The 25,038-nt window shown below is 38.0% G+C and overlaps 2 protein-coding genes across 2 annotated transcripts in view; both read left to right on the top strand.

Annotated features, from left to right (window-relative positions):
* LOC133572079 (phosphatidylinositol 4,5-bisphosphate 3-kinase catalytic subunit gamma isoform) overlaps nt 1-2,741 on the top strand; it is a 33,934-nt gene extending 31,193 nt beyond the window's left edge. Inside the window, exon 12 of the mRNA XM_061924761.1 lies at nt 1,250-2,741. Coding sequence (XP_061780745.1) covers nt 1,250-1,504 — 255 coding nt within the window. The 3' untranslated portion in view covers nt 1,505-2,741. The remainder of the gene's footprint in view (nt 1-1,249) is intronic.
* Nucleotides 2,742-7,422: 4,681 nt separating this feature from the next.
* Nucleotides 7,423-25,038, top strand: part of lamb2l (laminin, beta 2-like) — a 172,685-nt gene continuing 155,069 nt past the window's right edge. The window contains exon 1 of the mRNA XM_061924725.2: nt 7,423-7,584. The gene's annotated coding sequence lies outside the window, so the exon portion shown is untranslated. The remainder of the gene's footprint in view (nt 7,585-25,038) is intronic.

Genomic DNA, 25,038 nt, shown 5'->3' with positions numbered 1-25,038 from the left:
AGAGTATGGGGTAACGGACTGTCTTATTGTGGCGGTCCGCTCCCTGTATGATCAGTGCCAGAGCTTGGTCCGCATTGCCGGCAGTAAGTCGGACACGTTTCCAGTGCGGGTTGGACTCCGCCAAGGCTGCCCTTTGTCACCGATTCTGTTCATAACTTTTATGGACAGAATTTGTAGGCGCAGTCAAGGCGTTGAGGGGATCTGGTTTGGTGGCTGCAGGATTAGGTCTTTGCTATTTGCAGATGATGTGGTCCGAATGGCTTCATCTGGCCAGGATCTTCAGCTCTCACTGGATCGGTTCGCAGCCGAGTGTGAAGCGACTGGGATGGGAATCAGCACCTCCAAGTCCGAGTCCACGGTTCTCGCCCGGAAAAGGGTGGAGTGCCATCTCCGGGTTGCGGAGGAGATCTTGCCCCAAGTGGAGGAGTTCAAGTACTTCGGAGTCTTGTTCACGAGTGAGGGAAGAGTGGATCGTGAGATCGACAGGTGGATCGGTGCGGCGTCTTCAGTAATGCGGACGCTGTATCAATCCGTTGTGGTGAAGAAGGAGCTGAGCCGGAAGGCAAAGCTCTCGATTTACCGGTCGATCTACGTTCCCATCCTCACCTATGGTCATGAGCTTTGGGTCATGACCGAAAGGACAAGATCACGGGTACAAGCGGCCGAAATGAGTTTCCTCCGCCGGGTGGCGGGGCTCTCCCTTAGAGATAGGGTGAGAAGCTCTGTCATCCGGGGGGAGCTCAAAGTAAAACCGCTGCTCCTCCACATGGACAGGAGCCAGATGAGGTGGTTCAGGCATCTGGTCAGGATGCCACCCGAACGCCTCCCTAGGGAGGTGTTTAGGGCACGTCCGACCGGTAGGAGGCCTCGGGGAAGACCCAGGACACGTTGGGCTGGCCTGGAAATGCCTCGGAATCCCCCGGGAGGAGCTGGACGAAGTGGCTGGGGAGAGGGAAGTCCGGGCTCCCCTGCTTAGGCTGCTGCCCCCGCGACCCGACCTCGGATAAGCGGAAGAAGATGGATGGATGGATGGGATTTACAATATTAACTATGACCGATAAAACACTGAATATTAACAACATAGGAACATCACTCCTCTTCTACTTCTCAGACCAGCTCCTCATTCATGCAAAACTTTAGAATTGAAAATCTTAATGGGCCTGCGGACCGTATTTTGCCCTGATATGAAGTAGTATATTTGAGGGTGTACATGAGGTACGAAGTAATGTGTATATTTCCGGTCCACCAGGACACGTGTGTGCGGGCCTACCTGGCGCTGCGTTCTCACTCTGGCCTGCTGGTGACGCTCTTCTCCCTCATGCTGCTCACTGGCATGCCTGAGCTGAGCGCCGCAGAGGACATGCAGTACCTGCGGGAGGCGCTGCAGGAGGACAGGAGCGAGGCGGAGGCCCAGGAACATTTCCTCCAGCAGATTAGCAAGTGTGAGCAGCTGGACTGGACCGTGCAGGCCAACTGGTGGATACACCTGCTGGCAAATAGATAAGACGCACGGTCTCATTTATCACATTTCATTGCATGACCAATCACACAGTAATGACAACTTTTTTCCCCGTTAGATTAGTTAACAAGATGACGTAGAAAGTACACCGCTGATTGCTACACATTTTTTTAGAGGGAGCTTCAGGTATGAATGAAGATCCATGGCAACGGTGTCCAAAGTGCGGCCCGCAGCTCAATTTTTATTGGCCCGCGATTAGAGATGTCCGATAATGGCTTTTTTGCCGATATTCCGATATTGTCCAACTCTTAATTACCGATTCCGATATCAACCGATACCGATATATACAGTCGTGGAATTAACACATTATTATTAGGGATGTCCGACAATAGCTTTTTGCGGATATCCGATATTCCGATATTGTCCAACTCTTTAATTACCGATACCGATATCAACAGATACTGATATACACAGTCGTGGAATTAACACATTATTATGCCTAATTTGGACAAGCAGGTATGGTGAAGATAAGATCCTTTTTTTTTTTTAATTCATAAAATAAAATAAGATGAATAAATTAAAAACATTTTCTTGAATAAAAAAGAAAGTAAAACAATATAAAAACAGTTTCATAGAGGCTATTAATTAATGAAAATGAGTAAAATTAACTGTTAAAGGTTAGTACTATTAGTGGACCAATCATGTGTGCTTACGGACTGTATCCCTTGCAGACTGTATTGATATATATTGATATATAATGTAGGAACCAGAATATTAATAACAGAAAGAAACAACCCTTTTGTGTGAATGAGTGTAAATGGGGGGGGAGTTTTTTTGGGTTGGTGCACTAATTGTAAGTGTATCTTGTGTTTTTTATGTTGATTTAATAAAAAAAAATAAAATAAAAAAATAAAAAATGATACCGATAATAAAAAAAAACCGATACCGATATTTTCCGATATTACATTTTAAACATTTATCGCCCGATATTATCGGACATCTCTAATTATTATGCCTAATTTTGTTGTGATGCCCCGCTGGATGCATTACACTGACCACGCTTTTTGTTTGTACCCCTTTTATAGTCAAGATTAAATCATGTTTTTACCTGCACGCCTTGTCCAGAGTAGTCCGATTGCATCCCGGGAAAACAATACGAGCAGTAAGCTACGAAAAACTCCCCGTCTTGACAATAACCACATATAAATATATATACACTATAACCACATATAAATATATATACACTTTAACCACATCTAAATATATATACACTATTACCACATATAAATATATATATATATACACAATAACCACATATAAATATATATATATATATATAAATATATATATATATACACTAGAACTGTCATGATCTGTGGTCTGGATCATGTTTTTTGTTATTTTCTGTTTAAGACTCCATAGTTCCTGTTTGCGCTCCCTTGTTTGTTTTAGTTTCCATGACGACTGATTAGTTTCACCTGTCTCATGTGTTCGACTCACGCACCTGCTCTAATCAGAGACTACAATTTAAGCCTGTCGTTGCCAGTTAATCGGCCTGGCGACATTGATGCTCTTTTCATGCTCTGTACATGCTCTTTTCTTGCCACAGTAAGTCTTGCTTATGTCATGCGATACCACAGTTCATGCTGCTCGTTTCCAAGCTTTTTGTTTATTCATGTCCATAGTTTACACTCAGTGTTAGTTTTTTGTTTTCTTCATTAAGTTGTGCCTTTGCCTTGAGCGCTTTTTGTTTGTATCCCTTTTATAGTCAAGATTAAATCATGTTTTTACCTGCACGCCTTGTCCAGAGGAGTCCGTTTGCATTCCGGGAAAACAATCCTCGCAGTAAGCTGCGATAAACTCCCCTTCTTGACAATAACCACATATAAATATATATACACTATAACCACATATAAACATATATATACACTATAACCACATATAAATATAAATATATATATATATATATATATATATATATATATATATATATATATATATATATATATATACACTATAACTACATATAAATATATATACACTATAACCACATATGAATATATATATATATATATATATATATATATATATATATATATATATATATATATATATATATATATATATATACTATAACCACATCTAAATATATATAAACTATAACCACATATAAACCTGTTTGATGCTTCAAAGAGTTGCTGGGGATCAATTTTGGCTCAGATCAGGCAGAGGTTCAGCTGAGCCATGATTTTATGGCAGTTTTAAAATTTAGTAGGGAAGTTCGAATTTTAAGGTTCGTTGGGAGTGCATTCCACTGTGTGGTGGCAAAATAGTAGAATAAAGCTACAGCGAGTCTAATGACAGATGTAAGTAAGAACTCTACACTACTTTATATTACAAACCCTGTTTCCATATGAGTTGGGAAATTGCGTTAGATGTAAATATAAACGGAATACAATGATTTGCAAATCATTTTCAACCCCTTTTCAGTTGAATATGCTACAAAGACAACATATTTGATGTTCAAACTGATAAACATTTTTTTTTGTTGCAAATAATCATTAACTTTAAAATTTGATGCCATCAACACGTGACAAAGAAGTTGGGAAAGGTGGCAATAAATACTGATAAAGTTGAGGAATGCTCATCAAACACTTATTTGGAACATCCCACAGGTGAACAGGCAAATTAGGAACAGGTGGGTGCCATGATTGGGTATAAAAGTAGATTCCATGAAATGCTCAGTCATTCACAAACAAGGACGGGGCGAGGGTCACCACTTTGTCAACAAATGCGTGAGCAAATTGTTGAACAGTTTAAGAAAAACCTTTCTCAACCAGTTATTGCAAGGAATTTAGGGATTTCACCATCTACGGTCCGTAATATCATCAAAGGGTTCAGAGAATCTGGAGAAATCACTGCACGTAAGCAGCTAAGCCTGTGACCTTCGATCCCTCAGGCTGTTCTGCATCAACAAGCGACATCCGTCTGTAAAGGATATCACCACATGGGCTCAGGAACACTTCAGAAACCCACTGTCAGTAACTACAGTTGGTCGCTACATCTGTAAGTGCAAGTTAAAACTCTCCTATGAAAGGCGAAAACAGTTTATCAACAACACCCAGAAATGCCGTCGGCTTTGCTGTGCCTGAACTCATCTAAGATGGACTGATACAAAGTGGAAAAGTGTTCTGTGGTCTGACGAGTCCACATTTTAAATTGTTTTTGGAAACTGTGGACGTCGTGTCCTCCGAACCATCCGGATTGTCAAAGGCGCAAAGTGTAAAAGCCAGCATCTGTGATGGTGTGGGGGTGTATTAGTGCCCAAGACATGGGTAACTTACACATCTGTGAAGGCGCCATTAATGCTGAAAGGTACATACAGGTTTTGGAGCAACATATGTTGCCATCCAAGCAACGTTACCATGGACGCCCCTGCTTATTTCAGCAAGACAATGCCAAGCCACGTGTTACATCAACGTGGCTTCATAGTAAAAGAGTGCGGGTACTAGACTGGCCTGCCTGTAGTCCAGACCTGTCTCCCATTGAAAATGTGTGGCGCATTATGAAGCCTAAAATAGCACAACGGAGACCCCCGGACTGTTGAACAACTTAAGCTGTACATCAAGCAAGAATGGGAAAGAATTCCACCTGAGAAGCTTAAAAAATGTGTCTCTTCAGTTCCCAAAAGTTACTTATATAAGGCTTTAAATTTTTTGCGGCTCCAGATCGATTACTTTTTTGTATTTGTGGTCCAATGTAGCTCTTTCAACATTTTGGGTTGCCGACCCCTGTACTAGCTCAACAATTGATACATGTTTGTATTTCACCAGGAAGGCCAAGTGTTTGCAAACAGGGAACTTTAACGACAGGAGAGCATGTTCAAGCACTGCGTCCAGGGGCGCCGAAAAGGGGGGGTAAAGGAGACGGATTCTAGGGGCCCATGATGGAGGGGGGCCCAGAGAGGCCCCTAATGATGATGAAATTATAATACAGAAAAAATAATGACACTGTGTTGGGGGCCCTGTAAAGATTATTTTCATGGGGCCCAAAATCCCTAGCGGCGCCCCTGACTGCGTCTATGAGTTTTTCCTTTTGGTATTTATTTAATAGTAAGTTTTATTAGTCTGAATAACCTGACTGCTCATAAATGTTATCGTTGATTCTACTGACCTCTAGTGGTGGTTTGTGTTCAACACCTTGACCACTCATCACATCTTGTTATATAGAGGATCTTTGACTAACAGTATAACAGTCCTAAAATCAGCAGAGGGGAATTTTGTCCCCTGGAACCAACTCCTATAAGAAGAATTTTATTTGAAGGCCCAAATGAATTTTCAACCATTTTTATATTATAATAAATAATCAAACTTTAATTTACGAAACCCAAAAGCAGTGAAGTTGTCACGTTGTGTAAATGGTAAATAAAAACAGAATACAATGATTTGCAAATCCTTTTCAACTTATATTCAATTGAATAGACTGCAAATATTAGCTCATTTGGAATTTGATGCCTGCAACAGGTTTCAAAAAAGCTGGCACAAGTGGCAAAAAAGACAGAAAGTTGAGGGATGCGCATCAAACACTTATTTGGAACATCCCACAGGTGAACAGGCTAATTGGGAGCAGGTGGGTGCCATGATTGGGTCTGAAGCAGCTTCCATGAAATGCTCAGTCATTCACAAACAAAAATGGGGCAAGGGTCACCACTTTGTCAACAAATGCGTGAGCAAATTGTTGAACAGTTTAAGAACAATATTTCTCAACGAGCTATTGCAAGGAATTTAGGGATTTCACCATCTACGGTTCGTAATATCATCAAAAGGTTCAGAGAATCTGGGGAAACCACTGCACGTAAGAGATGATACTACGGACGTTTGATCCCTCAGGCGGTACGGCATCAAAAAGCGACATCCGTGTGTAAAGGATATCACCACATGGGTTCAGGAACACTTCAGAGAACCACTGTCGGTAACTACAGTTGGTCGGTACATCTGTAAGTGCAAGTTAAAACTCTACTATGCAAAACGAAAAGCCATTTATTAACAACACCCAGAAACGCCAAGCCCGAGCTCATCTAAGATGGACTGATGCAAAGTGGAAAAGTGTTCTGTGGTCTGACGAGTCCACATTTCCAATTGTTTTTGGAAACTGTGGACGTCGTGTCCTCCGGACCAAAGAGGAAAAGAACCATCCGGATTGTTATAGGCGCAAAGTTGAAAAGCCAGCATCTGTGATGGTATGGGGGTGTATTAGTGCCCGAGGCATGGGTAACTTACACATCTGTAAAGGCACCATTACATACGGGTTTTGGAGCAACATATGTTGCCATCCAAGCAAGGTTATCATGGACGCCCCTGCTTATTTCAGCATGATTTGTACTAAAATGTATATCACGAGGAAAACATTTTTCTATAATTTTTTTCTTTCTGGTGCAAAATAACAAATGTAACACAATTAAAATTTGCTAAGGAGTGCAAATGTCTTACAAGACCAGCACCATTAAGGTACATTTGCCTTGTTCTTTTATCTGTGACTGAGCAGGAAGGGGCTAGGGATATGTTTCTTGGAAGTTTTCATTTTAGGCAACCTGTATCCACATCTGCAGTCCCCTCCAAGGTTTCTCATTGTATCCCATTGGGTTGAGTTTTTCCTTGCCCTGATGTGGGATCTGAGCCGAGGATGCCGTTGTGGCTTGTGCAGCCCTTTGAGACACTCGTGATTTCGGGCTATATAAATAAGCTTTGATTGATTTATTGATTATTTCTACAGCATTGTCCATATTCTGTATTCCTGCTTAATAGAGAAAGCCTTCGAGTGTCGCATGAATGTTTATTGTTTCCAAATGTTTAACCAAGAGAGATAAAAGGCTTATCTGCGCAGGAATATGTGAGTAATCTTTACCTGGAGCAGTGGGCGTGGCCTGGTGCCACTGGGCGGGGTCTGGCACTTCCACAGGGGGGCCTACCTGCGCCCTCTTCTCCCCGGGGACCGCACACCGCTAGCCGGCCACAGTCAAGTGCTGACCCTCCGCCGACCTGAGCTGTCCAGCGACGCCGAGGCTCGGCCCCCGAGTGCCCAACGTGGACGCGTGTGCGTGAACCGAGGAGGAAGGCAACTAACCGGTAAGTTGTTTTTTTCCCCCCCTCCTTTCTTTCAATTCGCTAACTCTTCATTCAAGACCTCCGCCAAATTGTAGGCGTTTCAAAGTTCCATACTTAGGAGTTATGACTATGAATAATGACATTTAACTTTAGCGTGTCTTCTTCTGCTATACGCCGAACATTGATGCGTCCCTTAACATAGCTCTGCTTTACTTTAAACAACAATAAACTTCGTTTTTTAAACGTTTTTCACAGCTTTATGCGGTTTCATCTTTCCTTACGGTGCTCTCATTCTAAGCTAATTTACTGGACGTTAGCCTGGAACATTGACATTAGACTAAAAAGTTGAAATATGAAATAAATAAATAAAAATACAACAATTGTTGGTTTTCTCCCCGCGACTCCGAAAGGGACAAGCGGTAGAAAAATGGATGTTGGTTTTCTTTATTGGAAAATAAAACAAACGTGTCCGCCATATTATTAGGAACACCTGTATGGAGGTTAATTAGTGTATTTATTATAAATGCTTTTTTTTTTTTTTACACTTAATTTATGTCACTGATTTGAATTTTGTGACTCAAATGTTTTACATAAAAAGATGCTGACAATTAAATTGAACAAAACATTTACGAGCAAAAAAAAATAAAAAATAAAAATCAGTTGTTAAAATACAGTTTTGCAACATTCATTGTGTATAAATTCAGTGTAAAAAAAAATGTTTGTATAAAAATTCAGTGCTGACAAACTCGAGACTCACTTCAGATCAATCAAGCCAATGAGGTGCTTTCGTCTTAAATTGAAGTGGGTCTTGAGTTTTGAAGCAACAAATGTTTCTGCACTGAATTTTTTTACACTGAATTTTTATACACAGATTTTTTTATACCCTAAATTTGTATGCACTAATTTTTTTTAACTCTGACTTTTCAACACTGAATTTTATTACACTGATTTTCTTTTTTACACCAATATTTTTATACACTGCGACCCCAAAAGGGACAAGCAGTGCAAAATGGATGGATGGATGAATATTTATGCACTATTTTTTAAACAAACTTTGTTTTTTATACACAAAATTTTTATACACAGATTTTTACTCGCTGAATTTTTATACAATTGATTTTTTTACACTGATTTTTTAACATTGATTTTTTTTTATACTCTGAATTTTTTTACACAGATTTTTTTATACACTGAATTTTTATGCACACATTTTTTTTTACAATGACTTTTCAACACTGTTTTTATATACTGAATTTTAAAACACAGATTTTTTTTACACTAATATTTTTATACACTGAATTTTTATGCACAATTTTTTACATGTTTTTAACATGTTTTTTACATATCAAATTTTTATACAGTGGATTTTTTTACACTGATTTATTTTAACATTGATTTTTTTGTAACCTGAATATTTATACACTGAATTTTTTTTACACACAATTTTTATACACAGATTTTTTTATACACTGAATTTTTATGCACATTTTTTTACATTGACTTTTCAACACTGTTTTTTATACACTGAATTTTAATACACTGAATTTTTTAACAAATATTTTTATACACTGATTTTTTATGCACTATTTTTTTACACTGCCTTTTTAAACACGTTTTTTTATACACTAAATTTTTATACACATTTTTTTACACTGAATTTTTATGCACTATTTTTTTACACTGACTTTTTTAACACGTTTTCTTATACATTCAATTTTTATACACACATTTTTACACACTGAATTTTTGTACAATGGATTTTTTTACACTGAATTTTTATACACAGATTTTTTGTACACTGAATTTTTATGCACTACATTTTTTTACACTGACTTCTCAACACTGTTTTTTCTACACTGAATTTTAATACACTATTTTCACACTGACTTTGTGAACACGTTTTTTATAGACTAAAGTTTTATACACAGATTTTTACACACTGAATTTCATACAATGAATTTTTTTTACACTGATTTGTTTTAACATTGATTTTTTTTATACACTGAATTTTTATACAGTGACATTTTTACACTGAATTGTTGTACACTAATTTTTTTATACACTGAATTTTTATGCACAATATTTTTTACAATGACTTTTTTAACACATGTTTTTTACACTCTGAATTTTTATAAAATTGATCTTTTTACACTGAATTTTTATACACAGATTTTTTAGACACTGAATTTTTTTCACTGAATTTTTTTTATGCACTACATTTTTTACACTGACTTCTCAACACTGTTTTTTATGCACTGAATTTTAATACACTGATTTTTTTAAACATGCACCTGGGGATAGGATGATTGGCAACACTAAATGGTCCCTAGTGTGTGAATGTGAGTGTGAATGTTGTCTGTGTTGGCCCTGTGATAAGGTGGCGACTTGTCCAGGGTGTACCTCGCCTTCTGCCCGAATGCAGCTGAGATAGGCTCCAGCACCCCCCGCCACCCCAAAAGGGACAAACGGTAGAAAATGGATAGATGGATGGATGGATGATTTTTTTACAATAATATTTTTACACACTGAATTTTTATGCACTATGTTTTACACCGACTTTTTTGACATGTTTTTTTCTACACTAAATTTTTATAATCTGATTTTTACACTGAATTTTTATAACACAGAATTTTTATACACAGATTTTTTTATACACTGAATTTTAATACACTGATTTTTTTTACACTAGTATTTTTATACACTAAATTTGTATGCACTATTTTTTACACTGACTTTTTTAACATGTTTTTTTTATACACTACTCTAAATTTTTATACAATGGATTTTTTTTACACTGATTTTTTTTATACACTGACATTTTATACACTGATTTATTTACACAGAATTTTTATTAAATGAAATTGTCAGCATAATTTGATATATATATATGTATATATATATATATATATTTTTTTTTTTTAGGGCTGCAACTAACAATTAATTTGATAATCGATTAATCTGTCGATTATTACTTCGATTACCGTATTTTTCGGACTATAAGTCGCAGTTTTTTTCATAGTTTATGAAAGTTGCATAATGTTTTTTTCCTTCTTTATTATGCATTTTCGGCAGGTGCGACTTATACTCCGAAAAATACGGTAATTGATTAATAATCGGATAAAAGAGACAAACTACATTTCTATACTTTCCAGTATTTTATTGAAAAAAAACCCAGCATACCACACTTATTTTGATTATTGTTTCTCAGCTGTTTGTACATGTTGCAGTTTATAAATAAAGGTTTAAAAAAAAATAAAAAAATAAAAAATCGATGACTAAATTAATTGCCAACTATTTTTATAATCGATTTTAATCGATTTAATCGATTAGTTGTTGCAGCCCTTATATATATATATATATATATATATATATATATATATATATATATATATATATATATATATATATATATATATATATATATAAATAAAATCAGTTCACACAATTCTCACGCAAAAATTCTGTTGCATAAATTCAGTGTCCAAAAAAAGCTTTTATAATAAAGACACACATTAATCTCCTTACACTTGTCTGGTCTAATTAGATGAAAGATGATCTCATTTGGATTTGTCAAAACTAAATGCATTTGTCGTGCAAATTTACATGTTTTTAAAGCTAAAAAGTACTTTATTTTGAATAACTCACTATCGTATTACAAACATGTTTCATTGTGGAAGTGCATTTTACTGTCTCTAATAATGTGGTTACTTAGCCGCAGGGTGATCCAACAATCTAAACACATAAGTATGTCAGTGAGTGCAACTTCATTAACCACAGTGGAGAGAAGGGGATATTTTTGCATGATTTATGTGCGTGGAGTACCTACCTGCCTGTTAGTATGTTGGCTGCAAGGCACTTTTTTTGACACACATTCCTGCCAGATTAGCAGCAGCACAGATTAATGGAGAGCAGGGCTCAGATTTTCTCCTTGGACTGAGAAGAATGACAGTCAAACAGGTTTTGTTCCAAGATGGAACTCAGCACGTCCCTTTAATTTCAGCCTGGAACACTCTCAATTATGTTTCCCATGTCTTCTTTGCATTTTCCTTCTGCCGCCTCGTGGTAAAGTTGGAGGTTCCCAGGGGCCTTCCGAGGCTTAGTCTAGTTTTAATCAGCTCAAGGACCCGACCCTGCACCCTGTTGCTCACGTCAACTCCAACCTGAAGGGTTAAGAGGAACCACGAGTACTTCAACACCTTCAATTGTGTAGTTTACTTTCATTTTCTTTACTTTAGTACTTCAGCGCCTTCAATTGTGCAGTTTACTTTTCCATTTCAGGACACTCATGAATTGAGACAACTAAAAAAGATTCCCATAGAAAATAATTGGAATAGAAATGTCTGTTCCAGTGTCAAACTGTGGTCAACATTAAAACTTTATTATGTGTACAGTAGGGTTGTACGGTATACCGGTACTACCGTATTTTTCGGACTATAAGTCGCAGTTTTTTTTCGTAGTTTGGCCGGGCTCCAGTGTGCCTTATATATGTTTTTTTCCTTTTTTATTATGCATTTTCGGCAGGTGTGACTTATACTCCGAAAAATACGGTAGTATAGTACCGCGGTACTAATGACTCAAAAACGGTACTATATTTAGTTTGAAAAGTACCGATTCGCCATCACGTCATGACAATTGCTGGTTTTACGAACAGAGGAGCATGTTCGGCAGCGCACAATCACAGAGTACTTACAAGCAGACACAGTGTGTAGACAGAAAAGGGAGAATGGACGCATTTCGGCTTAAAAACTAACGATAAAGGTGAAGTTATAACACTGAAATGCGGAAAATGTCCATCCGCAGTCGGCAGTGTTTTAGCTACTTCTAAATCACTACTCATCGCCTCCATGGTGACAAATAAAGTAAGTTTCTTACAAGTATCATTATCACTGCAGGACGAGGAATAGCTAAACATGCTTCACTACACACTTACCGGCATCAAAATGTAAACAAATGCCATGGATGGATCCACACCTGACATCCACCGTAATGATACTAAGTACAATAGCGTATCTAGTCGATACTATTATGATTACATCAATATTTTTTATCGTCACAAAATCTTATTATTACTTAAAAAAAATCTAATTATGTTTATAAACTCAGGAAATACGTCCCTGGACACATGAGGACCTAAATTATGACCAATGTATGATCCTGTAACTACTTGGTATCGGATCGATACCTAAATTTGTGGTATCATCCAAAACTAATGTAAAGTATCCAAACAACAGAAGAATAAGTGATTATTCCATTTTAACAGAAGTGTAGATAGAACATGTTGAAACGGAAAACAACCAGATATTAACAGTAAATGAACAAGTAGATTAATAATCAATTTTTTACAGCTTGTCCTTTATAATTTTGACCAAAAAATAGAATGATAAATGACACAATATGTTACTGCATACGTCAGCAGACTACAGACCCCGTTTCCATATGAGTTGGGAAATTGTGTTGGATGTAAATATAAACGGAAAACAATGATTTGCAAATCATTTTCAACCCATATTCAATTGAATATGCTACAAAGACAACATATTTGATGTTCAAACTCATAAACATTTTTTTTTTTTTGCAAATAATCATTAACTTTAGAATTTGATGCCAGCAACACGTGACAAAGAAGTTGGGAAAGGTGGCAATAAATACTGATAAAGTTGAGGAATGCTCATCAAACACTTATTTGGAACATCCCACAGGTGAACAGGCAAATTGGGACCAGGTGGGTGCCATGATTGGGTACAAAAGTAGATTCCATGAAATGCTCAGTCATTCACAAACAAGGATGGGGCGAGGGTCACCACTTTGTCAACAAATGCGTGAGCAAATTGTTGAACAGTTTAAGAAAAACCTTTCTCAACCAGCTATTGCAAGGAATTTAGGGATTTCACCATCTACGGTCCGTAATATCATCAAAGGGTTCAGAGAATCTGGAGAAATCACTGCACGTAAGCAGCTAAGCCGGTGACCTTCGATCCCTCAGGCTGTACTGCATCAACAAGCGACATCAGTGTGTAAAGGATATCACCACATGGGCTCAGGAACACTTCAGAAACCCACTGTCAGTAACTACAGTTGGTCGCTACATCTGTAAGTGCAAGTTAAAACGCTCCTATGCAAGGCGAAAACCGTTTATCAACAACACCCAGAAACGCCGTCGGCTTCGCTGGGCCTGAGCTCATCTAAGATGGACTGATACAAAGTGGAAAAGTGTTCTGTGGTCTGACGAGTCCACATTTCAAATTGTTTTTGGAAACTGTGGACATCGTGTCCTCCGGACCAAAGAGGAAAAGAACTATCTGGATTGTTATAGGCGCAAAGTTGAAAAGTCAGCATCTGTGATAGTATGGGGGTGTATTAGTGCCCAAGACATGGGTAACTTACACATCTGTGAAGGCACCATTAATTCTGAAAGGTACATACAGGTTTTGGAGCAACATATGTTGCCATCCAAGCAACGTTACCATGGACGCCCCTGCTTATTTCAGCAAGACAGTGGCTTCATAGTAAAAGAGTGCGGGTACTAGACTGGCATGCCTGTAGTCCAGACCTGTCTCCCATTGAAAAAGTGTGGCGCATTATGAAGCCTAAAATACCACAACGGAGACCCCCGGACTGTTGAACAACTTAAGCTGTACATCAAGCAAGAATGGGAAATAATTCCACCTGAGAAGCTTCAAAAATGTGTCTCCTCAGTTCCCAAACGTTTACTGAGTGTTGTTAAAAGGAAAGGCCATGTAACACAGTGGTGAACATGCCCTTTCCCAACTACTTTCTCACGTGTTGCAGCCATGAAATTCTAAGTTAATTTTAATTAGCAAAAAAAAAAAAAAGTTTATGAGTTTGAACATCAAATATGTTGTCTTTGTAGTGCATTCAATTGAATATGGGTTGAAAATGATTTGCAAATCATTGTATTCCGTTTATATTTACATCTAACACAATTTCCCAACTCATATTGTAATTAGGAGCTTTTGTTTGTTTACTTACTAATGAAAGAAAAGTTGTCTAGTATGTTCACTATTTTATTTGAAGGACTAAATTGCAATAATAAACATATATTTAATGTACCCTAAGATTTGTTGTTAAAATAAAGCCAATAATGCCATTTTTTTGTGGTCCCCTTTATTTAGAAAAGTATCGAAATACATTTTGGCACCGGTACCGGTACCAAAATATTGGTATCGAGACAACCCTAATGTACAGGTAATATTTTTATGTACCGATTTAACATTCTTTACCTGTCGTAGATGTGTAAGAATATGTGAACCACTCTCAAAAGCATACAGGGCTGTCTTCGCCTAAAGATTTCCATACTCAAATATTTCGTTATAATTTGCATGTAGCATTTTCCGTGTAAGCTAGCATCTACGCTAACAAGAGATAACATCCATTTTATGTTCTATGGTTATCATCATAATCATTGCTGGTAAATGTCTGGTGTGGCGTGGCAAAAAAAAAACTAACTTTAGCTGCAATGTCTCTAAAGTGTTCTGTAATGCTTTAAAAATAACATTTGACCACCTGTCGCACAAGTGTAAAAATAAGTGAAGGAAAGTAAACTACTCACAGGAAACAGTAAGAAGGGGGCTTCCGGTGCAATTCTAGCCACCCTAGTGGCGTTTTATTGGTACTGCAATGAATAAACTGATTAAGTGTATTTACTGTTTGATTTTGTGGAAGTAATGATGAATAATTTTCTGATTCCATTTCCGATATTTCCTGAGCTACGTTGCTAACAAACAAACAAACCCGAGCAAAGCACCAAAATGATCCCCGAGCGCGGTCACCGATGCTGCTCACTGCTCCCCTCACCTCCCAGGGGGTGGGTCAAATGCAGAGGCTAATTTCAGCACACCTAGTGTGTGTGTGTGTGTGTGTGTGTGTGACTATCAGTGGTACTTTAACTTAATTTTTAAAATCAAAGAATAATCAACATTGCCATGTCCGCGCTCGTTTGTTTTGCCCGCCTGTCGATTTCCAACAAGCTGCAGGAGGGTTCACTCTCTGCGTCGGTTTCAGCACCCGGGCAAAATGAAATCCACTCTTTTTCTCGGCTATTTACCGTGTTTGTCTCTGTTGGTGGAGGTGGGACCGCTAACATACACACAACCTAAACCTAAGGTAAAATCGTAGAAATGATCTGCATCACCCTAAAAATTGTATCACTTGTTGCTTTTCCCGTTTCTGACATTTCCCGAAAGTTTCATAAAAATCTACCATTGATTGATTTTTTTTTTTTTTAGCTTTGTTGCTAACTAAGTGACTAACTAATTAACTTGATCTTGAAAAAAAGCAGAGTGATCCTGTCATTTAAAGCAGTGGTCCCCAACCTTTTTGTAAATTTTTCCCACGGACCGGGGGTACAGACCACGAATGGGGTGATTTTTTATTTTTTTTATTTTTTGGCATGAAAAATACAATCATGTGTGCTTACGGACTGTATCCCTGCAGACTGTATTGATATTAGGGATGTCCCGATCCGATATTTAGATCGGATCGGCCGCCGATATTTGCCAAAAAATGCATATCAGCAAGGCATGGGAAAATGCCGATCCAGATCCAGTTTAAAAAAAAAACTCCGGTCCGTGTTTTCCAACGCACTGATTTAAATAATACATTCCACTTTTCTGCTGCTCCCTATTTCCGTTCCGCATTTTCCAGCACACCTTCAACACATCCACAGGTCTATGGATTCTCACGCAGTTGCTTTTAGCTTCAGGCATTGCACTACAGGCTCTTCCCACTCCTTCTTCTGTCTTCTTCTCACAGACAGCAAGCGCAACTTCTTACACACGTCACACGTCACATACGTATACGTCCTCTCCCAGCAGAGAGGTAGCAGCATGGCTAACGTTAGCTGTGATGCTAGCACAGCCGCTAAGGTGCGCGCCTGCTCAAACGTCCTCTGCGCACGGCAAATCTATGCCACGCACAAAATCAAATAAAAAAATAAGCGCATAACAATTTTCGACACACGGACACGACAGAGAAAACAGTTTTCGTCATCATTGTTCAAATATTATAACGTCTGTCGAGACGCTTATCTCCATTTGGTGCCACACGTCCACACCATCAAAATGCCGAGGCAAAAATTTCCACATCAACACCGTATGAAAAAATTTGTGATTTTTTTAGTTGTGATTTCCTTCTCTGCGTGAAAGTTTAAAAGTAGCATATATTAATGCAGTATGAAGAAGAATGTTTTAATGTAGACATGCAAGCATTGAAAGAACATTTTGAAAATCAAGACTACATTTCCTGCAAATGGGTGCATTTCTACCCTATATTTTAACTTTAGATTTATTCTCATATCAAACTCTTTTGGCTGTCTTTTTGACACTTACATCCGGATTATAAATAATGTAAATAATTCAATGTGATTATCTTGTGTGATGACTGTATTATGATGATAGTATATATCTGATAGTATATATCTGTATCATGAATCAATTTAAGTGGACCCCGACTTAAACAAGTTGAAAAACGTATTGGGGTGTTACCATTTAGTGGTCAATTGTACAGAATATGTACTTCACTGTGCAACCTACTAATAAAAGTCTCAATCAATCAATCAAAACACATAGAATCATCATACTGCTGTGATTATATGCATCAAGTGTTCATTCAAGGCTGAGGCAAAATATCGAGATATATATCGTGTATCGCAATATGGCCTTAAAATATCGCAATACTAAAAAAAGGCCATATCGCCCAGCCCTAGTTCAATGATGCCATTTCTGTTTGTCATGTATAATTTTGTCTATTTTGTGTTTATCCTTGAATAAACAGGTCAGTTTCTTGTTACCAACCATTGTGTATTATTCAAACTCCCCTAATTCAGATGGCTAGTTGTTATCAAGAGTACTAAAACCCTTTTCATCATGATTCTGACAACTAAGTAGGCTAAATAACTTTAAACTTTAATACATGCTCGGATAGGCCAGTATCGGTATCGGTCAGTATCGTATCGGATCGGAAGTGCAAAAACAATATCGGTATCGGATCGGAAGTGCAAAAACCTGGATCGGGACATCCCTGATTGATATACATTGATATATAATGTAGGAACCAGAATATTAATAACAGAATGAAACAACCCTTTTGTGTGAATGAGTGTAAATGGGGGAGGGAGGTTTTTTGGGTTGGTGCACTAATTGTAAGTGTATCTTGTGTTTTTTATGTTGATTTAATTTTAACCAAAAAATTTTTAAAAAAAAATCCATCCATCCATCCATCCATTTTCTACCGCTTATTCCCTTTTGGGGTCGCGGGGGGCGCTGGAGCCTATCTCAGCTACAATCGGGCGGAAGGCGGGGTACACCCTGGACAAGTCGCCATCTCATCGCAGGGCCAACACAGATAGACAGACAACATTCACACTCACATTCACACACTAGGGCCAATTTAGTGTTGCCAATCAACCTATCCCCAGGTGCATGTCTTTGGAGGTGGGAGGAAGCCCATATATATATATATATATATATATATATATATATATATATATATATATATATATATATATATATATATATATATATATATATATATATATATATATATATATATATATGTGGTTTGGGACCACTGATTTAAAGGGTCTTTGACATAGTGCTTGATTGTATGACTTTATGTACCGTATTTTTCGGAGTATAAGTTGCTCCGAAGGAATAATAAAGAAGGAAAAAAACATATATAAGTCGCACTGGAGTATAAGTCGCATTTTTTGGGGGAAATGTATTTGATAAAAGCCAACACCAAGAATAGACATTTGAAAGGCAATTTAAAATAAATAAAGAATAGTGAACAACAGGCTGAATAAGTGTACGTTATATGAGGCATAAATAACCAACTGAGAACGTGCCTGGTATGTTAACGTAACATATTATGGTAAGAGTCATTCAAATAACTATAACATATAGAACATGCTATACGTTTACCAAACAATCTCTCACTCCTAATCGCTAAACCCCATAAAATCTCATACGTCTAGTCCAGGGGTCGGCAACCCGCGGCTCTGGAGCCACATGCGGCTCCTTAGCGCCGCCCTAGTGGCTCTCTGGAGCTTTTTCGATAATGTATGAAAAAAGATGAGGGGGAAAAAAATATATTTTTTGTGTTAATATGGTTTCTGAAGGAGGACAAACATGACACAAACCTCCCCAATTGTTATAAAGCACACTGTTTGTGTTAAACATGCTTCACTGATTCGAGTATTTGGCGAGCGCCGTTTTGTCCCACTAATTTTGGCGGTCCTTGAACTCACCGTGGTTTGTTTACATGTATAACTTTCTCGGACGTGTTTTATGCCACTTCTTTTTCTGTCTCATTTTGTCCACCAAACTTTTAACGTTGTGCATGAATGCACAAAGGTGAGTTTTGTTGATGTTATTGACTTGTGTGGAGTGCTAATCGGGCATATTTGGTCACTGCATGACTGCAAGCTAATCGATGCTAACATGCTATTTAGGCTAGCTATATGTACATATTGCATCATTATGCCTCTTTTGTAGCTATATTTGAGGTCATTTAGTTTCCTTTAAGTCCTCTTAATTCAATTTATATCTCATGACACACTATCTGTATGTAATAGGGCTTTTTAATTTTTTTTGCGGCTCCAGACAGATTTGTTTTTGTATTTTTGGTCCAATATGGCTCTTTCAACATTTTGGGTTGCCGACCCCTGCTCTAGTCTCTTACGTGAATGAGCTAAATAATATGATTTGATATTTTACGGTAATGTGTTAATAATTTTCACACATAAGTCGCTCCTGAGTATAAGTCGCACCCCCGGCCAAACTATGGAAAAAACTGCGACTTATAGTCCGAAAAATACGGTATTTATTTATTTATCGATGATGTAAGCATTCTAACATTTACATTGGAATGTAGCCAGAGGGTAGTGTGTGTGTGCGTTCGCGTGTGTGTGTGTGTGTGTGTCATATAATATATTTGTAGTCATATGTCACTTGTGCCTGCAGGGTAAGACGCTCGTCATCATCGTTTCGAGTTCGGTCGGCTTTCTTTCTGTCTGGAAGTTGTGTCTCCAGACTTCTTGTTGCTGATTGGGCGATTTTCTCCAGGGTTTTATGAGTGGGAAGTTTTACGGCACGTCAATGAGATTTACAGTATGATTAATTAGATCAGGTTTTTGGAAACCTTCTTTGTTTGAGTGCAGGTCTGTCTGGTCCTTCATGAAGTTACTTGTACAGCAAACACATTCACATTTTAATGACATTCAGACTTTACTTCAATCAATAACGGAGCAGCAACTTCTCATTCGTTGCTCAGTAGTGCAACATCAAGGCCGGAAATGTGTCCCGTGAAAAAACTGTCCGACCGGAACCCTCTAATAACCAGTGTTGGGTTAGTTACTGAAAACCAGTAACTAATTACAGTTACTAGTTACTTTATTTCAAAAGTAACTCAGTTACTAACTCAGTTACTTACACCAAAAAGTAACGGATTCAAGTTGCACCAGTGGCCCAAAGATGCGAAAGTGGCAAGAAACTGGACAAAATTTGTTCAAAATACGAGGCTGTGGGGAAAGCCGACGAAATGGTCAGTCGTTTGTTCCGCACACTTTACCGACGAAAGCTATGCTACGACAGAGATGGCAAGAATGTGTGGATATCCTGCGACACTCAAAGCAGATGCTGACATCAACTCCAAAACTGGACAGATCAGCTTTCAGGAAAATAGAGTGGATGAGGGTATGTCTACAGAATATATTAATTGATGAAAACTTTATTAATTACTCGCGGTTTTACCTAAATTATTATGCATAAACTGTGTTTACCAATAATTTAGCTTAAAAACATTTATTTTTTTCAATCATTCGAGTACATTCGGGTAGTCTTGTGTAATGCAGTATTCTGTGTCTTTTTAGGTATGGTTAACCTGAGTACTGAAATCGTGGAAAAATATATGTTCTTAGCGCGCCTGAAATGGGCTGTCTGCACTCTCAAAGTGCATGTTGTTGCCAAATGTATTTCATATGCTGTAAACCTAGTTCATAGTTGTTAGTTTCCTTTAATGCCAAACAAACACATACCAATCGTTGGTTAGAAGGCGATTGCCGAATTCGTCCTCGCTTTCTCCCGTGTCGCTGGCTGTCGTGTCGTTTTCCTCGGTTTCGCTTGCATACGGTTCAAACCGATATGGCTCAATAGCTTCAGTTTCTTCTTCAATTTTGTTTTCGCTACCTGCCTCCACACTACAACCATCCGTTTCAATACATGCGTAATCTGTTGAATCGCTTAAGCCGCTGAAATCCGAGTCTGAATCCGAGCTATTGTCGCTATAGTTTGCTGTCGCCATGTTTGTTTGTGTTGGCATCACTGTGTGACGTCACAGGAAAATGGACGGGTGTATATAACGATGGTTAAAATTAGGCACTTTGAAGCTTTTTTTAGGGATATTGCGTGATGGGTAAAATTTTGAAAAAAACTTCGAAAAATAAAATAAGCCACTGGGAACTGATTTTTAATGGTTTTAACCCTTCTGAAATTGTGATAATGTTCCCCTTTAAGACCTTTGTTAGATCGGAATCTGGGTTTAACGTGGTTAGTGGAGCTCCCCCTGGTGTTGTGGTTATGGCGGGAAACAACCCTTTTGTGTGAATGGGTGTAAATGAGGGAGGGCAGATGGAGGGTTTTTGGGTTGGTGCACTAACTGTAAGTGTATCTTGTGTTTTTTTATGTTGATTTAATAATAATAAAAAAAATTTAAATAAAAGTGTATTTTACAAGACGGTGGAAATAGCAGAATATATAAATAGACTACATAATTCATATTTGAGTTCTCGTAATATGTCACAAAAGATGTCCAATAAACTTTACGTATATGTTTGGTACACCACAGTCTTTGGTCACAACAAACTTGAAAAAGTCTAACAGGTTATTCTTCATTCACAATTGGAGTTAAAAAGTGGCTTTGGAGCAAACAAAGCTGCTCACACGGTCACTGAGGTGGGCACTATGATTGACACGTCAACTCAATGTGTATTATTTTTTATCCATGAGAGCATTTTCCTTGTAAACTGTGAGGTGTGTCTGTTAAAATCATGGTTGTGTTTTTACAAATGATGACAGATGTGAACAAGAGCATGTATTGTCTTTGTGTGATTATGTAAATGAGGTGTGGTTGTATTGTACGTGTCAATGAAAGGGCATTTTATGACTTTTCTTAATCTGATTACATGCTATAGTGTGATTTTTACCTGGGGCGGTATTGCTCGGTTGGTAGAGTGGCCGTGGCAGCAACTTGAGGGTTCCAGGTTTGATCCCTGCTTCCGCCATCCTAGTCACTGCCGTTGTGTCCTTGAGCAAGACACTTTACCCACCTGCTCCCAGTGCCACCCACACTGGTTTAAATGTAACTTAGCTATTGGGTTTCACTATGTCAAAGCGCTTTGAGTCACTAGAGAAAAGTGCTATATAAATATAATTCACTTCACATTTTATTGTTATAATTTTTTTGCATGCTTTTTGTATCCCTTTAATTTAGGTAGCCAGGGACTGCAGATGGAAATGAGCTATTTAGCTATAATCTGGTACTTTGAGCTTAATGTTTCTGTGCATTGTCCCTTCAAATAAGGACTAAACTAACCTAACATGACATCCATCCATCCATTTTCTACCGCTTATTCCCTTTGGGGTCGCGGGGGCGCTGGAGCCTATCTCAGCTACAATCGGGTGGAAGGCGGGGTACACCCTGGACAAGTCGCCACCTCATCGCAGGGCCAACACAGATAGACAGACAACATTCACACTCACATCCACACACTAGGGCCAATTTAGTGTTGCCAATCAACTTATCCCCAGGTGCATGTTTTTGGAAGTGGGAGGAAGCCGGAGTACCCGGAGGGAACCCACGCAGTCACTGGGAGAACATGCAAACTCCACACAGAAAGATCCCGAGCCCGGGATTGAACCCAAGACTACTCAGGACCATCGTATTGTGAGGCAGATGCACTAACCCCTCTACCACCGTGCTGCCCACTAACATGACAAAGTACCCAAAATCGCCTCCTGCGTATTTTCCAGACTATAAGTCGCAGTTTTTTTCATAGTTTGGCCGGGGGTGCGACTTATACCATACTTGCCAACCCTCCCGAATTTTCCGGGAGACTCCCGAAATTCAGCGCCTCTCCCGAAAACCTCCCGGGACAAATTTTCTCTCGAAAATCTCCCGAAATTCAGGCGGACTCAGGTTCCCACAATATAAACAGCGTACCTGCCCAATCACGTTATAACTGTAGAATGATGGAGGGCGAGTTCTTGGTTTCTTATGTGGGTTTATTGTTAGGCAGTTTCATTAACGTCCTCCCAGCGCGGTAACAACACACAACAACAGCAGTCACGTTTTCGTCTACCGTAAAGTAGTTCGTCTGCCGTAAACAGCAATGTTGTGACACTCTTAAACAGGACAATACTGCCATCTAGTGCATTTGATGAAAGGACTTTTGTGCGTGCCACACAGCAATGCATCATCAGAGAGGGTGTTCAGCATGGTTAGAAAAATAGTGACAGAGAATAGAACACGGATGGACAATTCAACCCTTAACTCAACAATGAGGAGATGAGTGTTATGTGTGTGTATATGTGTAAATAAATGAACACTGAAATTAAAGTATTTATTTTATATATATATATATATATATATATATATATATATATATATAATAAAATAAATATATATTTATAGCTAGAATTCACTGAAAGTCAAGTATTTCTTGTATGTGTATATATATATATATATATATATATATATATATATATATATATATATATATATATATGTGTATATGTATATATATATATATATATATATATATATATGTGTGTGTATATATATATATATATATATATATATATGTGTGTGTATATATATATATATGTGTATATATATATATGTATGTGTGTGTATATATATATATATATATATATATATATATATATATATATATGAAATACTTGACTTGGTGAATTCTATACTCCTCCCCTCTTAACCACCTCCCGAAATCAGAGGTCTCAAGGTTGGCAAGTATGACTTAAACTCAGGAGCGACTTATGTGTGAAATTATTAACACATTACCGTAATATATCAAATAATATTATTTAGCTCATTCACGTAAGAGACTAGACGTATAAGATTTCATGGGATTTAGCGATTAGGAGTGACAGATTGTTTGGTAAACGTATAGCATGTTCTATATGTTATCGTTATATGAATGACTCTTACCATAATATGTTACGTTAACATACCAGGCACGTTCTCAGTTGGTTATTTATGCCTCATATAACGTACACTTATTCAGTCTGTTGTTCACTATTCTTTATTTATTTTAAATTGCCTTTCAAATGTCTATTCTTGGGTTTTATCAAATACATTTCCCCCAAAAAATGCGACTTATACTCCAGTGCGACTTATATATGTTTTTTTCGTTCTTTATTATGCATTTTCGGCCGGTGCGACTTATACTCCGGAGCGACTTATACTTGGAAAAATACAAAACCAACTGTCCAAAACCAGACTTTTAGCTGCCTCGTTCTCATTTTTTTCATTTTGTCCAGCTTGTGTTCAACAGTGATATCACTTTACGGTTCTATGCTCTTTGTCTGCTATAGATACCACCTGACACACCCTGCTGGTTACTGTTTAACTAACACATAGCATGCTATACAGGACATCACTTGTTGCCTCTATCGAGGGATTGTTCTTTGTTTCAGTGAATTATAGACAATCATTCCTCTTGACTTCCTCCATGAGCTCACCTCAATGATCCCATCCCAGTTTCTTTGCACAAGTCCCCATTGCCTCTGCCTTCTTTGACAACACCTTCACCTTTACATTGCCGCCAGTCGCTTTGCTATCTGAGGCTCAAGACCTTCATTTGAAGTGTGCACAAGTTCATACAAGCACAAAGCCCACAGACGCTGCCCTTATCGTGCTTTTTCATTCGGCGATATGGGAGCCTGGGATTGTTTGGGCTGCAGTCCCCAGATTCCTTGGCATTGTCAGACTTTGTAAGGGACGGCTGACCTCTTCTCTTATCTTTAATGTTTTTTCTTAAGAGTGAGTCAGGTGCAGTCTTGACTAAGACCGGAGTACTTGCAAAGTACATACAATGTAACTAATAAATGACATGAACATATAACATCGGCGTCTCCAGAATGAGAGACGATCGCCAGGAATATCTGATGGCAACAATTAAATTAATGCAACAAGTGAGTGTCAGCTGTTCATTTATACCATTCTTATACAAACCCCGTTTCCATATGAGTTGGGAAATTGTGTTAGATGTAAATATAAACGGAATACAATGATTTGCAAATCATTTTCAACCCATATTCAATTGAATATGCTACAAAGACAACATATTTGATGTTCAAACTGATAAACTTTTTTTTTTTGCAAATAATAATTAACTTTAGAATTTGATGCCAGCAACACGTGACAAAGAAGTTGGGA

This window comes from Nerophis lumbriciformis, linkage group LG01, assembly GCF_033978685.3.
Source record: "Nerophis lumbriciformis linkage group LG01, RoL_Nlum_v2.1, whole genome shotgun sequence".
In the NCBI taxonomy this organism is placed as follows: domain Eukaryota; kingdom Metazoa; phylum Chordata; class Actinopteri; order Syngnathiformes; family Syngnathidae; genus Nerophis; species Nerophis lumbriciformis.
This window is presented reverse-complemented; position numbering and strand designations above follow the sequence as displayed.